Source organism: Cricetulus griseus, chromosome 5, assembly GCF_003668045.3.
Source record: "Cricetulus griseus strain 17A/GY chromosome 5, alternate assembly CriGri-PICRH-1.0, whole genome shotgun sequence".
NCBI classification, from domain to species: Eukaryota; Metazoa; Chordata; class Mammalia; order Rodentia; family Cricetidae; genus Cricetulus; species Cricetulus griseus.
In genome coordinates, this window is record NC_048598.1 from 4,037,262 (window position 1) to 4,054,488 (window position 17,227).

At 50.5% G+C, this 17,227-nt stretch overlaps 1 protein-coding gene and 1 long non-coding RNA gene across 14 annotated transcripts in view; one reads left to right on the plus strand and one right to left on the minus strand.

Annotated features, from left to right (window-relative positions):
* Positions 1–966: 966 nt before the first annotated feature.
* On the minus strand, positions 967–2,816 carry LOC118238875. Its single transcript, XR_004770237.1, has 2 exons — positions 2,239–2,816; positions 967–1,810 (listed from the first exon to the last, which is right to left on the minus strand). It is a non-coding gene; the product is annotated as an uncharacterized LOC118238875 (long non-coding RNA).
* Positions 2,817–3,829: 1,013 nt separating this feature from the next.
* Vash2 (vasohibin 2) overlaps positions 3,830–17,227 on the plus strand; it is a 42,516-nt gene continuing 29,118 nt past the window's right edge. For 6 of the 13 annotated variants that reach the window (XR_004770239.1, XR_004770242.1, XR_004770241.1 and 3 more), the window contains exons 1-3: positions 3,834–3,970; positions 4,522–4,915; positions 12,316–12,404. Coding sequence is in view for 7 of the 13 variants with exons in the window: in XM_027418699.2 (XP_027274500.1) it covers positions 4,640–4,915; positions 12,316–12,404 (365 nt within the window). In the remaining 6 variants the exon portion in view is untranslated. Of the gene's footprint in view, positions 3,971–4,111; positions 4,389–4,521; positions 4,916–12,315; positions 12,405–17,227 lie in introns of those variants that run through there. The other 7 variants (XM_027418701.2, XM_027418703.2, XM_035445477.1 and 4 more) reach the window with 6 other exon arrangements.

The following is a 17,227-nucleotide window of genomic DNA, read 5'->3' on the forward strand; positions in this document are numbered from 1 at the left end:
TTACATCTGTTTGAGTAAATGAAATGAACCTGGGGTCAGGAGGTTGAGTCAACAACTAGCTGACAGGAAGTGATAGGAGCAACTAAGTGTAAAGGGTTCTTTAGCGGGGGCTGAGTAGAGGGATGCCCCTGTTTTGAGAAGATGCAAGCAAGGAGAGGTTAGCTATTTGCTACTCTGCCTCTCTGAGCTAGGAGGATTTCACCTCAACCTTTAAATTCTGAGTTCTATGGAAGGATAGAGATTTAATTTCCTTTAATGGCCATGATAGAGACAGTGCCTGGGGGAACAGAATTCCCACCTGGCTACAGGCCCTCTGGCCAAACCACTGCTGGTAGCTGCTGAATTGCAATTGTCAGTTGGGACAGCAGTTGCTTAAGGTGCAGCCACTGTATTGAATGAAAAACAACAGACTTGGGGCCCCAGATGTCGTGTGCTAGTCCTGGTTGCTGGGCAGTGGTGTTGTTGGGAGGTGGCACCGACATTAGAGGATGGGCATCTGTACCAGGTACTTTTTCATTGTTGTGACGGATGACTCAACACTACGCAACCTGAGAAAGGGTTTATTTTGTCTCATAGTTTGAGGAGACACAGTTCATCATGGTGGCACGTGGCCCCATGGTGGCAGGAGAGTGCACCTGGGATCCTTACCTCAGATTTAGGAGGAACAAGAAACAGAGAGCATATTGGCAGTGGGCACGTGCTATGAAACCTCGGTTTCTAATCTCAATAACCCACTTCCAGCAAGGCTCCCACCCCTAAAGGTTTGACAGCCTTCTACAACAGTGACATCAGCTGGTTGTCAGTCATTCAAACACATGAGCCTGTGGGGGACATTGCTCATTCAAACCCACACCAAGTCTAACAAAAGGAAGTTAGGCCATTGAGGATATTGGTGTTACAAGCACTCTTTCCCGCCAGCCTGGTCCCTCTGCTGCGTCAGCCCCAAATGAACACACAGACACTATATTAATTACGAAACTGTTGGTTGATGGCTTGGGCTTTATATTGGCTAGCTCTGTCTTAATTATTAACCCATAACTACTAATCTATGTACTTCCACGTGGTCTTGGCTTACCGGAGAATGCTGGGCCTGCAACTCCTTTGCCTGCTACATCACAACTGTTCTGGAGGGCTCTCTGCCTACCTTCCCCAGACTCAATTCCTTTCCTAGTCACGCCTATCTTCCTGTCTCGTTGGCCATTGGCCCAACAGTGTTTTATTCACCAACCAATAAGAGAAACATATACAAAAGGACATCCCCATCATCTTGGCACTTTGGCCCTTGCCCACTCCCTCATTGTACCTCAGCACAGCTCTCAACAAAGAGGTCATGGACCCCTGGGACAGCAAGTTCACTCAGAAGCCTATATTGACCTCATTGGAAAAGTTGCTGAATTATCTGCCTATCTTCACAGGCCACATTGCTCATCCCATCACTGGGAAGAAATCAGCAACTAGAATCCTGGGGACTGCCAGCAAATGCTCTCCCCTCCAGTCAGGGAGTTGTGAGGCCTCTCAAAGCAGGAAGGTCAAGCACTAACTCCTTATGGTGTCTGGGGTTTCCATTCAGGCAAATCAGGACTTGGGCTCCAGTTGGACAAGATGGCGGATGCTGGTTGGACTTGGTCTGCGTGTGGCCAGCAGTAGTGCCTATAAGGACAGCGAGCCTGGTCTCTGCCATTCTCTGACGTTTATCAGCCAACTGTTCACCTCGGGTGTGAGCTGTTTTTTCTAAGGGACCGTCAGGCCAAATCGTGATCCACATACGTGCTTTTCCTGGAATTCTCTTCTGGATGGACTAAAGGACACACTGCAGAACGAGAGGAGGAGGAGGAGGAGGTCTGAGATGAGAAGACGGATTCTCCCTGAGGTGGGTGTCCTTTTCATTAGGAATGACATTCTCTGGGCACCCATCGGCTTCCCGATTCTTTTCCAGGAGTGCTTGTTGCCCATGGACTGAAGACATAGTGGCTCGTTGCCTTTGTCCACAGAGGCTGACATTGCTGTGCTCAGTGCTGACAGTACAGTCCCATGCCACAGCTCTGCCCGTCAGGATCAGAACCCAGGTTCCCTCTCTGGTCCTCTGCTTATCCTGGCTCCCACCCTGCCTACCTCATACAGGTTTCCATTCCAAGCCCCGTACACAGCTGAGAAGCCAGAAATGGACCCTGTGCAGGGCTCTTCCCTGTAGTGTCCAGGGGGGAGGTTGGCCTCCCATGGTTGACACAACTGACTCACCTCTGGAAGCTATGCTGCTGTCCACCAATTCATAGCCAGGCCTAGGCGTTCAGGAGAAAGCAGTTTGTAGTCACAAGACCTGAGAGCCAGAACGCAGGGGGAGGCGCTCTGGTTTCCCCCCCTTTCAGAAAGAGACATGAAGGTCCAGCGTAGACAGACTGTGTGTCCAGGGTTACACAGCTTAGTAAGAGGCAAACCTAGACTTTCTGAGCCTCAGGGTCCGTAGTCTGTGGCTTCTCGAACTTCACCTTGTCATTCTTTTCAAAAAGGAAGAAGATAGGGGATAAGGAGTAAGGGGGGATAGGGAACAAAGAAAGGAGGAAGGAAGCAAGATGCTATCATTTAAAGAAAAAGGTGTTTGAGCTGGTGAAATAGTTTAGTGGGTGCTTGCTTGCCACCAAGCCTGAGGACCTGAGTTTGATCCCTGGAACCTACACGTTGTAAGGAGAGAATGGACACCAGTATATTGTCCTCTAATCTCCACGTGTACACCTACACACAGACACACACAGACACATACACAAAACATACAAACATACACACCACACAGACACACCCACACAGACACACCCACACCCACACCGACACAGACACAGACACACACAGACACACACACACACACACAAAACATACAAACATACACACCCACACAGACACACCCACACAGACACACCTACAGACACACCCACACCCACACCGACACAGACACACCCACACACACACAGACACACACACACACAGACACACAGACACACACACACACACACACACACACACACACACACACACACACAAAGGTATTTCAGGGCTGGGGAGGTAGTTCATTTGGTAGAGCACTTGCCTAACATAAACTTGGGTACCACCCCAGCATACATGAACGGGACATGTAAAGTACTTGTAATTCCAGCGCTTGAAAGGTGGAGACAGGACCAGGAGTTCAACATCACCCTTTAAGTAGAAGTTTGAGGCCAGCCTGGGTGTTGTGGGAACTCGTCTCAAGAAGCAAAAAGCAAAACAAAAAGAAGGAGGAGGAAAAGAAAAGTGTGGTGTTTTGGTGGGTACTGAGGGAGGGCCACTCCTTGGCTTCAAACATCCCTTTGCAAACCAGTAGCTATGGCAAAGGGGGCCTGACTGGCCTCTTGTATCTTACAACAGCTTGGATTGAGGGACCTTGTTATCCATGGCTAGTAAAAGAAGATGTAAGGCTGTATCCACTTGTTAATCTGGAGAGAAACTTATAATGGTGGATTTCGGTATTAATGTGGACCATTTCCTGAGTCGCCCAGAGCCCTGTGTAGGGCAAACGCGGCTGGACCAAGGCCAAGACCAGCTCTACCTCCGAGTCACTTCTCTGGGGGCTTTCGCTGCTGCGCCTCCGCCCTGGGGAAACTGGACCTTCAGTCCCAGGATAGTCGCTCCAGCTCCGCGGGGCTCCCAGGACACCGCAGCATCGGGTTTCGCGTGGCAGCCCAGCTTCCCTCACTCGGATCCCCTCCCGCCTGGGAACGCTGCAGCCAATCACAGAGCTGCACAGCTCCGGGTTGTAGAGTCCCGAGCCCGGGACCCGCCCCTCTTTGTTGCGGTGTCCAATGGACGCATCCAGAACATCGGCGGCTGTCCGGGTGACTCGGTTATATGTCACAGAATAACATTCGAGAATGGGACATGGAATGAGGCGACGGCCGACGCAGCTCCAACAGCCCTCTGCAGCAATGAGGCCAGCTGGCCCGAGGTGGGTCCTCGTGCCCCGCGCGCGCGCGCGCCCTGACTGCCCGCAGCTGCCACGCACGCTGTCCGCGCGGGACCCGCGGGAAGGGGGCGGCGCTGCGCTTGCCCGGGAACCCCGGCTGGAGCCGCCCCTCGCGCGCCAGGGTTCGGGGGGCTTCCGGGAAGACGCCAGGCCTCCTTAGCGAGCAGAGGTTGCTGCGGCGCCCTCGCGCCAGCCCCGGGTGCTCGCTTGCCAGCTTGCTCACACCTGGGGAGCCAGGGATGAGTGAAGCCTGGAGGGGACCCCCGCGTCCTCTTGCCACACAGCTGTCTTGCTTCTTCCTACCCTGTCCCCTCTGCACCCCGTGTTCCTTGCATGCCTCCCCATCTCCGGGTGCAGCTGGGTGTGAGTCTTCGTGGCGCCTTTCCAGCCGCCTTGCTAGGTAATCGGCCAGGCTAGAGACTGGCGTTGGTCCTAAGGGGGTGGGTCCGGGGCAGCGAGGCAGGGGGTGGGCGGGAGCCCCCTTGCCTGTCTGCTGAGCCGCAGTGTGTGTCTGCTGTTTCCACTGCTCTCAGGCCCGGCCGGTGAGCGGGGAGTTCCCTTAGCACGTCCTGCAGCCGCGAGAGATGAAGGCCACCCCCGCGGGGCTCTGATCCCTGGCGCGCCCAAGTCCCCCGCCGCGTGCCCCTCACCATGACCGGCTCCGCCGCGGACACCCATCGCTGCCCCCACCCCAAAGGCGCCAAAGGCACCCGGTCCCGGAGTAGCCACGCGCGCCCAGTAAGCCTCGCCACCAGCGGGGGCTCGGAGGAGGAGGACAAAGACGGCGGGGTGCTGTTCCACGTGAACAAGGGTGGCTTCCCGATCGACAGCCACACCTGGGAGCGGATGTGGCTGCATGTTGCCAAGGTCCACCCCAAAGGGGGAGAGATGGTGGGCGCCATCAGAAACGCTGCCTTCCTGGCTAAGGTCAGTGGCGTGGCTGGGAGAAGGCGGGATGGTCCGGATGGGCGGGATGGGGACCGGCTCAGCCAGCGCAGAGCAGGGAGACGGACCTCATGTCCAGCCTCTGAGTCCTGACCCCAGTTCCGCTGCCAGAAGGGGCAGGCAGGGGGATTCTGGCTTGGCCCTGTAAGGTTAGGCTGAGCCAAAATCCAGTATGTACTCAGCCCCTGTAACGTCTTCTCCATCAAAAGCTAGTGTCACCAGTTTAACACCAGCCACTCTAAGAAAGCGTAGAACCCCACGTCCACCCCGCCTGCCCTCCTGGAGTGTATCGCTCCTCCCCTGCTTCCCTAGAAATGATTTACAGAGCTGTGAGTGAACTTGTAATCAGCCAGGCAGATTCCTCAGCTGAATCATCTCTAGACTTTTTGCCAATTTCCTTCCTTCCTTCCTCTTTCTTTCTTTCTTTCTTTCTTTCTTTCTTTCTCTCTCTCTCTCTCTCTCTCTCTCTCTCTCTCTCTCTCTCTCTTTCTTTCTTTCTTTCTTTTTCTTTCTTTCAACGACGGTGATTTTTACCTCTGGAACGTACAGAAAACAGTGAACTGTCTCTTCCCAGCTTATCCGGCGCCAAAGGGGAGAAAAGGGAAGCATTTGGCTGTGGCTTAAAAGGGACTTTCCAGTACATGGGATGAATTAGTCTCCCCGGGTAAAGGAAGAGGCCTAGTGAAGCTCTCTTTTTACTCTGGAGGGCAGCCAGCCAGCGACTGAGGTTGGTGGCCAAGGATATGGTTACAGAGGGAAGATGTCCCTCGGTGGGAGTGTCCTGTTACATAAAATAGCAAAATGCAAGCTAGGTGAAAGCCTGGTGTACCACTATGGAGATGCTCCCTGGACCGTAGGGACCGTGTTTTCGAGAAGGGTCCTGAGAAGATGCAGGGATCATATACCTGAGACCCCAGAGTCAGTCCTTAGCCTGGGTGCAAGACTGCAGACCAGAAGGCTGTGTACGCCCTTGGGGAAGTGGAGGAGGCTCTCTACTTCCCACTCCATAGTGTTTTATTACTCTGCTAGCAGGGAATTCATTCTGTCCAAATAGCAGCTTGTCTGCCCGAGCATCAGCAGTAATGATCCCTGCTCTTGAACACAGACAGCCCAGGCTCTGAGTTCATCTTTCTCTGCTTACCATGATCCACCAGTCCCCAAACAGGGAAGAGTTGGCCAGAGGGAGCAGAGGCTGGTTGCCACGGTCAGGGCTGGCTTTCTGGTTCCTGCACCTCCTTTATTGTGCCTTCATCCAGTTCTCTGTGTGGGAGCCTTTCTCTGTGTGGACAAGCTTCAGGTCTTAGTGTTGCTGAAGACGTTTCTCACTCAAGACCTCCTGAGAGGGCGTTAGTACAAGACAGTGCCACCCTGCCTCTGCTCGCTAAGGCCTCCTCCTCCTTCCCTTTCTCCTCCTCCCTCATCTTCCTCTTCTGTCTTTTTCCCCACATCCGTCTGCTCTTTCTGGACTTCAGCTCATTTGCCGCCAGGCAGTCAACTGCCTGAACACAGATGAGATGCAGCCTCCCAAGTGTTGCTGAGGCGATGCTCCCAGTATTAATGCTGCCTTTACATAAAAGGATGTCCCAGTCAGGCATGGTGAAGAATTCCTATAGTCTCAGCACTCAGGAGGGAGAGGCAAAAGAATTACAAGTTCCAGGCAGTCTTGGGTCCCACAGTGAGTTCAAGGCCTGCCTGGAATGTGTAGTGAGATCCTGTTTCAAAAGAGAGGAGAATGTTCCTGTATCTTTTATGTATCATATTGTATTTTCATTGTAACCCAAGAGCCCCATGACAGTTGCTGGTAAGTCAGGACTCCCCTAGGCCATTGCCTGCTTTAGATTTGTTTTTGCTATTTGTTTGCTTTTTTGTTATTTATTTTTTAACCTTTAAAGATTTATTTTCTGGTAATGGGTGTTTTGCTGGCATGTGTGCACACAAAGGTCAGAAGAAGGTGTTGGATCCTCTAGAACTGGAGTTACAGGCAGTTGTGAGTCACCATGTGGATGCTGGGAATTGAACCTGGTTTTCTGCAAGAGCAGCCACTGTTCTTCACCACAGAGCCAGATCTCCAGTCCCCTCCCTGTTCTTTGCTTCACCACAGAGCCAGATCTCCAGTCCCCTCCCTGTTCTTTGACAGGGTCTTGGTTGTATTTGAGGCTAGCCTCAAACTTAAGACCCTCTTGCCTCAGGGGTCTGATTTCTGGGCCTGTAGGTATGTCCCACCATCCCCTGGTGATGCTTGGGTCTCTAAACTTGAATAAGAGCCTATGATTTCATTTTCCTACATTGCATATTTGGTTTTTGAGAGGTTCTTTTGTAGCCTAGGTTAGTCTCAAATTCATTCTGTTGAGGCTGGGCCTTGTCTCCTAGACCTCTAGTTATCTTCCAAGTGAGCAGTGACTCTTAATAGTTGGGGTCTCCACCCTCAACACCATCATGGCGTCTCCTGGTTTCAATAGCCCCCAAACCCTGGCCCCTGCCCAGGCACAGGCATGGAAGTCTCTGCCAGGGGCTGTTCCTCTCCCAACTCCAGGGCTTGGCAGTCTCTCCCCGGGCCAAGCTTTTCTTCTTTAGCCAACACCATGCGGTAAGGAATTTGTACCAAAAGTGGGTGGTGGGACAGTGCTGAGGGATTGCTGAATTTGGGTGAGATTAACTACTTTATCCATAGAGTGTGAACCGAGGCAAGATAGTATCTGGAGCAAGTTCCCAGGGTCTATGAGGCACTGATGACAAGTCCTTCAACTACAGGATGATCTTTCTGTTAGGGACAGTAATAAGTTCTGCTTGAAGGCCTCGGTATCTCTCCTGGGAGCAGGGATTGGGGAAGGGTGGGGCATCACTTGAGACCCTGTCTCCAAATTGTAACTGCATTCCTCTCCACTTGTGGTTGCTGAGTCCAAATGAGCACTTGACTAGGCTTCTGCTGGGGTTATTTAAGAAAAGATCCCATCATCGGGGTGACACAGAGTGACAGCATGTGGCAGGTGCAGAGGAGCAACTGGCCCTTCTAGGTCTGGCTCTTGTGTGTCCTGCTGCCCAGAGCCTGACTCTGCTGAGGCCAGACACCAGGGCGGCTCAGCCAGAAAGGCTGCTTGGTTTTTTGCAGCCCCTGTGAGTGTGTGTCTCATTTTCACAGTCATTCCAAATTTGGAAAGAATTCACATTAGCGGGCTGAGATCTGAAATGTGAGCAGGGATTTGAGACTCCTGCAGGTTGCACCCCTGCACCCTGTGCTCCTGGGATGCTTCCTCTGTTCTGTGGCCTGGATTCGGAACTATCTGGATCTTCACAAGGCGTGACTCCAGGACATGTGTCCCAGACCACAGGCTAGGCCCTTTGATGCAGGAGCCTGGGGGCCATCCTGGGAGTATGACTGTTCCATGCTACACCCCTTCCCCCCGCCAGTCTCCAGGAGGTCCCTGCTGCCTTTGCAGTAAAATAAATGCTTTGGTTTCTCCTCGTTCTTGTCCAAGGTTGCTCAGGTCGGGGCTTCTTGCTGTCTGCCTGGCTCCATGCCTGGCTTCCCCTTTGCTTCTTCCTGGCCATGCCAGTTACACATCTGTGCTCACCTGCAGCCCTCCCTCCCTCTTGCCTTCTGTCAGCCTTCTTGCTTGGCGAGAAGGAAGTGGAGAGGCCAGCCCTGAGTCTTGCCTGTGGTTCTCATTATTCTTCCATGACTACTCCACACCCTTTTTTTCCAAGTCCTTGGAACTGCCCAGGGCTTCCTCACCAGCACTGGGTCTGCCTTTCAGGGCATGGCGACTGACAGGAAGGACAGAGGAGGATGACATTTCACGGGGGCTTTAATTTCTGTTTGTTAGTGAGCTTCACCTTTTCCGGAGAGTCGTAATTTGCATTTCTCCTTTAGTAAACCACCTTTTGAGACCTTACTTGTTTATCATGGTGAGATTCGGGACACGGGACTTACCTTTTAACCATTTTGAAGTGGATGGCTTCTGCTGTTTGGGCTCTCAATGCCCCAAAGGCCCACCTGTTGAAGGCTTAGCCCCCAGCCTAGATGCTGTTTGGTGCTGTCTAGTAGGAAGGATTTAGGTCATTAGGGAGCGTGCCCTAGAATCGGGACAGTGACCTCCCCTCCCTGTCTCATTCCTTGGATTCCATGAAGTGAACAGACCTTCTGTACCACATGCTGTCTCCACGCTGTGCTGCAGGTCCAAAGCTATAGATAGGTACAAGTGACCATGAGCTGAAAACTCTGAAACCGAGAGACAGAAATCAACCTTTATTCTTTATAAGCCAATTGCCTCAGGTCCTCTGTCACAGCCATAGAAGGTTCTGTGACATAAAGGACATGCCCATGGTTATACCCCCATCACCACCACGCATCTCAAACCTTCCACTTTCCTCTGAAACACACGCCCTAAAAACCGACTGCCCAGTAGTGCTTACTCCCTGGCAGTCACTCTGCATTTTGTCAGGGAAGCTGACCACTCTAGGAACTTCATGCATGAAGAATTACATAGTTTGCCTTTAGAACTGTTTTTATGTTTGTGTATGTGCACATGCACACCAAGACACACATTCGGAGGTCAGAGAGGTGTGGGTCTCTTCCCACCTTGTGGGTTCGAGGAAATTGAATTCAGGCTTGGTGGCCAAGGCCTCCTGCTAAGCTGCCTCCCTGGCCCAGTATTGGCTGTTTTGAGGTTGGCTTACTTCAGGATTCATCCACATTTCAGAGTGTCCCCAGGAGGTGCCTGCTTTCGAAAGCTGACTAGCATCTCTCCGTGTCCGGATGGAGTTTTGTTTATTCTGTCCATCCACAGGCACTGGGCTGGCCCCGTTTTTTTCCCAGAGCCTAGTGAGCTTTCTCACCACTATGACGTCTCCACGAATGAAGGACACCACCTCCTCACTTGACAATGGAGTAACGTTCTTGTCTCCTGTGGGGCAGGCAGACATCCGCAGGATCTCGTGTCTAGGAACTACGTACGGTCCCTGCTGATTCTGAGCCTCTCTGGTCCAGCTCTGGAGAGCACATTACCGATGGAAAATGTCACAGCTACACCTGTGTGCACTGTGTGCTGCTCCACCCTGCTGGGTCTTCATAGAGCTGCCAGGGCAGATGAGGCAGTGTTGTTGTTTTATCTGCATGCAAGTGGAGGCTTTGGGGGTCCTGTTGTGTGGCCACAGTGGAGATTTGAACCATCGTGTACATTTCATTATTACACCTCAGGGGCCCTTCTGGCTTATACTCCAGATCCAGCAGAAACACTAGCTGCCTAAGGTGCTGTTTGAAGTTGTCCCAGGCTGAGCCACAGCCAGCTCACCTGACTTCTGGTGATGATACCTTCCACTGAGTGCCTTGGCTCTCCCCACCGCAGCCCTGCTCCAGCCCACATGGGGGAATACTTACATTTGTCCTCCTATTTGGGAGCAAATGTGGCCACAGCCAGCTGAGGTAACTGTGCAGCTGTTTGCTAAATCCCTTGGGCGCCGTTGGCTGCTATTCTGAGGCCCAGCTGCCTTCTGAGCCCTGCTTCACACACTGCTCTATGGGCGCCAGGGGCTGGAGGAGGGGTAGAAATAACTCTGGTCAGCTCCCAAAGAGGACTGTGAGCAAAGTCACAGGCTTCGAGTGCTGGGACTCGCTGTCTCTCACATGCCTCTCTTCCCGACTTTCTGTGATGGGATCTCTGGCTTCCTTCCTTCTGGGCTCCCATGTTTCCTGCTCTGTACCTGGCCTAGTGCTTACAACACAGAGATGCTAAGGAAGGGTCTGTTCTCAGCCTCCCTTCTCTACTGGCCTCTCTGAAACCTCTGATCTGTTGTTATGTACATTTGGTAGACGTGTGGGTGTCACTGTGAAAAAAACAAGGAATCTCAACACTTGCTAGTGTTGGTTGGACAGAGAATTCATGTGTGAGAAACTGTTTCTGTGGGAGTGTGTGTGTGTGGGGGGAGTGGCATATCAAGTCATGGGAACAAATGTTCAAGTTGGAACCTTTTGCCCTCCAAAGTGACTCTCCCAGACAGGGAGCTTGAGTTGAGGTGTTGGAGAGAAAATGTGGCTTGTAGTTGGGCTTGTGTGTGTGTGTGTGTGTGCCCACAGAGCAGTGCTCTTGCTCACACAACAGTTGGGCCTGTGTGTGTGTGTGTGCCCACACAGCCGTGATCTTGCTAACAAACACAGCACCTTGGCTTGCATGTACCAAATGGGACTGCTTCCCTTCCAGCTGAGGGGATAGTTTCTGTGAATTCAGAATGTCTCAAAGCCAAGGCTGAGTAGAGGCACTGAGTGGAAACTGCCATCGGGCAATGTTTGCAGTAAATGTTGCACACATGGGGAAAGAGCCGGCTACCACATACTCAGAGCACCGTGCCCATCTCTCACTGCACACGGTGGAGCGTGTGCCTGGAGAGCCAGGAACTCCCGGCTCTGCTGCCCGGCTTGGCTGTCCTCATTCTATTTGCTTCCTGTTTTACTAGCAGCTTCCTCTTCTGTTTGCAGAGCTGGTCCTGTTTTCTCTAAGGGTGAAACTAATCTTTCCTCTGGCTCTTTTTACTTCTTTTGAAGAAGCTAACACCCAGGGGAGCCTCCTCCCTTAATCCTGCACACATAGGGACCAAGTTTCTTAGTCACCAGTGACATAGCCCACCACAGACATGGAGAAGATGGAGTCGGTGGGGATAAACAGACCTTAATGTGTTCCTGTCTGGCTGATGTCCTTGTGTCTCGGGAGTGGTTTGGTTGAGTGCTGACTGTAGGCACTTGGGAAAGGGGAGTTGGCTGGGCTGCCATGAGGATGCCTCATGAGACCGATCTTCACTCAGGGAAAGGGCTCAGGGAGGGAAGCCGTGGGCATGTGAGGTGTGTGGTGTTGAGAAATGGTGCCCATGGCTGCTCACCATTCTGCTGCAGTTACTTATCTTGGATGCCATTTGCCTCGTGTCCTGTGTCAATGATGTTCAAGAAGGGAGCAGATATAATGGAGCCACTGTTAGCCATTCTGCAGAATGGGCCATGCGGCAAAGATGTAGGGATCAGTGAAGCACCTGGGGTCCCATCCTGGGCCAGCTGCAGTGGGATATTCCACAGGATGTGCTCCCTGGCCTCAAGAAGGCAACTATGTTCCCATAGAGAAGGCAAACGGTGTTAGACCAGTGTCAGGAGGGCCTTAGAGAACCATGGCCCAGAGTGGAGTGTGTTTGGAGGGGGCTTAGAGGGCCCTTCCATGGTGGACCAGCTGTCTTCGCGGGAGATACTGTGGGGAAGGTACCATGGCTACTGGTGACTATGCCTAGTGTGTGTCTGCTCCCAGGAGCAGCTCTCACTTGACTTCAGCTCCATGCCTGCTCCAGGAGCTGTGCTCAAGCAACCACTCAATAACAGGAGCCCCCCTCTCTCTATCTCTCCGTAGCCTTCAATTCCCCAGGTCCCCAACTACAGGCTGTCCATGACCATCCCAGACTGGCTCCAGGCCATCCAGAATTACATGAAGACGCTACAGTATCCTTTTCGCCAGGGGCTGAGCACCACAGACAAAGGATGGGCGCGGTGATGACAAGCTTGGTGGCATGTCTGTCACCAGCTGGTTGTCCAAAGCCCTGTAAGACTGGAAATGTTGGAGGACATCCGTGGGTGAAAGCTTGCAGCACACATGCTGACAGTGACCAGAATGACCAGGGCTTGTCCCTCAAACAGAGCTGTGCCCCTGGTCCTCTGTGAGCCTGTCACGTGCTTTTTCCCCTTCCCTGCCGTTTCCTCTGCTTTCTGTGGGATTATCTCTTCTTTCCATTCCTTCCCATTTTCTTCCTCCTCTTGATTGTCTTTATTCCCTTCTTCCCCCCCCCCCCCGCCAGTGGTTTTTTTTGAGACAGGGTTTCTCTTTGTAGCTTTGGAGCCTGTCCTGGAACTAGCCCTTGTAGACCAGGCTGGTCTCAAACTCACAGAGATCCTCTGCCTCTGCCTCCCGAGTGCTGGGATTAAAGGTGTGCGACACCAACGCCCAACATAGTGATTTCATTTCTATCTCTGACAAAATTTACTTCCTTCTTCTTTCCTTTCAACCTTTCTTCCCTTTGCTGAGATAAGGGTTTGCTCTTCAGCTCAGAACTCACTATGTAGCCTAGGTTAGTCTTGAATTTGCTATCTGTATTTTACTCCATCTCCTTAATGCCAGGATTACAGTTTGTACCTCCATACCTAGCTCCTAACTCTCTCTCTCTCTCTCTCTCTCTCTCTCTCTCTCTCTCTCTTTCTCTCTCTCTCGTTGTGGGATGCCCTTCTGTACGTTGCAAATATGTGTAGCTTTTATTGGTTGATGAATGAAGCTGTTCCAGCTAATGGCTAAGAAGAGTAATAAAGCCAGGCAGGAAATCCAAACAAAGAGACAGAGAGGGAAGGTGGGGTTGGGGATGCCATGTAGCCACGAGGGAGGCAAGATACCAGGGCATTACTGTTAAGCCAAGTGGTTATCTTATAAGCAGCTGGGGACCTGGTGGGCAGAGAGAAACTGGTGCATGGGGACCAGGCAGAATGCATAAAGCCTCCAACTACACACACACACACACACACACACACACACACACACACACACACACACACACACGCAGAGTCTAGGCATGGTGATGCATGTCTTTGATCCCATACCTTGAATTCTCTGTGAATTCAAAGCTAGCCTGGTCTACAAGAGAGCGTTCCAGGACAGCCTTTGTTCCCTTCTTTTCCTACATGATTGGCTTTCTTTTTCCTCCCTCCTCCTTAGAAATGATTGGATAAAAGGGTAGATCATTGAATCTACTTTTAAACTAAAAAAAAATCTACTAGTGTTAAATATTTTACATTGGTATAGATTTTTGTATATTGATAAGATTTAAGGTTATTTTTGTTAGGCTGTATATGTTTCTATTGTTTAAGTTATTGTACCTGTACAACTTGAAGTTTTAGTTCTTGAAAGCTTTTTAGGATAATAGAGACAGGTTAGTAGTTAGTCATCTATAACAATCAAACAGAGTCATGTTAGGTATGTTTTCAAGGTCATACAGAGATATTTTAAATAGACAGGTGGTCTTCAAACACCTCAGAAATCTGCAGAGTATGGCATTTAAAATGCTTTAATAACCCAAAGCTTTTCATGACAGTGAGACACGTCTGCTCCTGGCAGCACCAATCTACTTCACAAAAAGGATAATGGGCATTGAAGACCCTCCATATGGAGTTTGCTTTCATTGTGGCAAAGTTAGCCACTGGGCAAGAAACTACCTTTGCTTTGACTGCTGACAGTATGTTGTCCAAATTGGGCAAGGAGGACACAAAAGAAAGTGACTGCTGAACTTTACCAAGACAAGGTAGGGTAGTCCTTAAAAAAATTCCTGCTTCACAAAAAGTCTGTCAGATATTCTAGTCCTGTAGGCTGAAGATGATGCCCCAACATTGCAGAGGAACCGTGGTTGACTTGTCCAGACAGCCAGCTGTTTCTGTCATTCCTATAGTTTTGGAAGTTCTTGTTCTGTACTTCCTGTTTACTCAGGTAATATTACATCCTTCTTGGGTCTTTGATAGAGTTGAAGACTAGATAGTTATACTAATTTCTTTATTACCAAATTAAAAAAGAAAACTTACAAAAGAGATGTAAAGTTTATAAGGTTGAAAACATAAAAGCTGCAGGGCATTGGTGGCACCCGCCTTTAATCCCAGCACTTGGGAGGTAGAGGCAGGTGGATCTCTGTGAGTTCAAGGCCAGCCTGGTCTCCAGAGCGAGTGCCAGGATAGGCTCCAAAGCTACACAGAGAAACCCTGTCTCGAAAAACAACAAAAAAAAAAAAGGAAAAAAAAAAGAAAAAGAAAGAAAGAAAAACATAAAAGCTTAAATTGTTCATCTGAGATGTTTTAAGTTCTAAAAAGACATTTTTAGGATGGTAATACAAGTTATGATAGAAAGTGGTTTAGGTATAAAACTTTGGAGTCATCATGATAAGGCTGATAATAGAGTATTTTCCCCCAAATTGCCCAACACAAATGGACTGGACACTGTAAATGTCATTCTTACCTGATAGTTGATCTTAGTTCTCCTGTGTTAGAGTTAAACCCTTTCCTTTTTATTGAGACAAAAGGGGGAAATGTTGCAGAATATTTGTGTACACTGTAAAGCTGAGTCTCTCCCTAAGGTGCCCTCTGGTTGGTTTAATTAAGAGTCAAATGGCCAATAGCTAGGCATGAGAGAACAGGCGGGACTTCCAGGCAGATAGAGAGAAACTGGGAGGAGGAATCTAGGCAGGCGATTTCACCCAGTGACTGAAGACGTCAGAGACACAGTACAGAGCAGAGGTAACTGAGCCATGTAGCAGAATGTAGATTAGTAGAGATAGGTTAATTTAAGTTATAGGAGTTAGTTGGGAAAAGCCCAAGCTAAGGGCAAGCTTTCATAGTAACAAGTCTCTGAGCTGGCATTCCAAAGATAGTTCCACAAGAAAGCTTGCTACACCTCCTAGACTTCCTTTTCTTTCTTCTCTCACTTGTTTTACCTCATCCCTGACCCCTCATGATCTCAAGAGACCCAACTGTGTCTGCCTCTGGTTCCCAGCAACCCAGGCAAATGACTCCGTCCAGTTGTATGCACAGGGTGTTTTGGCTCTGCTGTGGGACCCTGCCTCAGCTTGAACTGAAAGAGCCACTGAGGAGCCTGAGGGTTTGGCCTCCTCCGTGCTCTCAGGTTGTTTATAGTTAGGGTTAGTTGAGTTCTGCAGGTCCCTTAGGAGCATCAATGTTGGGGCAGAGGGGCAGAAGTGATGGCCATGGATTGCTTCTGGTATTTTGTTTTTGTTTTTGTTTTTGTTTTTCGAGACAGGGTTTCTCTGTGGCTTTGGAGGCTGTTCTAGAACTAGCTCTTGTAGACCAGGCTGGTCTCGAACTCACAGAGATCCTCCTGCCTCTGCCTCCTGAGTGCTGGAATTAAAGGTGTGTGCCACCACCACCCGGCCTGCTTCTGGTATTTTATAGGCACAGGAGTGAGATAGGGGCCAGCTTCAATGTGATTTCAGGAGGTTGCCCCTCCGGTTGAGGTGCAGAGGAGCCCCTGGCATGTTGGCTTGGGTTCTGCTTGCTCCTCCCCAACTTTGAGGACTTACTGCTTCCAAAGGTCAGACACTGCATAGCCCCCCTGTTCATTAAGATCGATTACTTGATGAGCAGCTCAGTTTCTGCCTCATAGGTCATCACCTTCCTACGTGGCACCTTCCCCATGGAGTCCTGACTCCTCCTCAGGAGACAGTGGCTTCCCCAGAGAGAGGCTGGCAGCCCTAGGCCCTACTAGGTTACTGGGTAATGCTGCTGATCTCCAACCTGAGACACCATATGCATTGTTGGTGGTGGTTGAGGGGCACAAAACCTTCCTAAATGGACCCAGGCCCCATGAGCTGACTTTAATTGTCACTTACTCATCACCAAACATCCCAGGTGACCCAAAGTTAGAGCAACTCTCACTTCTATCTAGGACGAGCCTTCCCAAGGAGAATGAGCCTGGATGAGCTTCATCACGAGGGACAAATTTGCATGTATTTTGCATATCATTTTCCGACACTGATAGAAAAGCTGCCACATATAACCAGCTTAGTCCTCATCATTGCTCTTAAAGGGTCCTCTTTCTGCTTCTTCTCTGACCCATTTACGGTGGCCATCACCCTAGATTACTGACTGCAGAGTAGGCAGTGGAAGAAAGCACCAGGGAAAATAGGGGGACCACGTCATCAGGCCTTTGGGGCCATGATCAAGAGAGGCAGAGTGGAAACCATTCTATTTCTGACCTGGTGTCTAGATCCTTGGGTGCCTGACTGCTTTGCCTTGACACAGGTGGCAGGATTTGGGCATTGCCTGGGGCCATACATGTAGGTGGATTTTTCTGTCCTGGCCACCAGCTCCCAAATAACCTGAGGACTTATTAATTATGAAAGGTCGGCCAATAGCTTAGGCTTGTTTCTAACTAGCTCTTGCAACTTAGACCAACCCTTTTCTATTAATTTGCTTTCTGCCTCATGACTTTACTACCTTTGCTCTGAACGGCCCATGCTGCGTCCTCTGAGTCCTGGGGTCTCCTTGTGACTATACCCTTCTTCCCAGTGTTCTCTTTGCCCTGAAAATCCTGCCTAGCTATTGGCTGTTTAGTTTTTTATTAAGCCAATCACGGTGAAGTATCTTTACACAGTGTAAAGGAATATTCCACAAGCCATACCTAACTGTACATGTGCTCAGACGTCAGTGCTGTTTTGATGGGCCAGACCCTCCTTGCCTTTCCTGGAACAGTGTGAGCCGCAGTGAACCAAAATGCCAGTCTT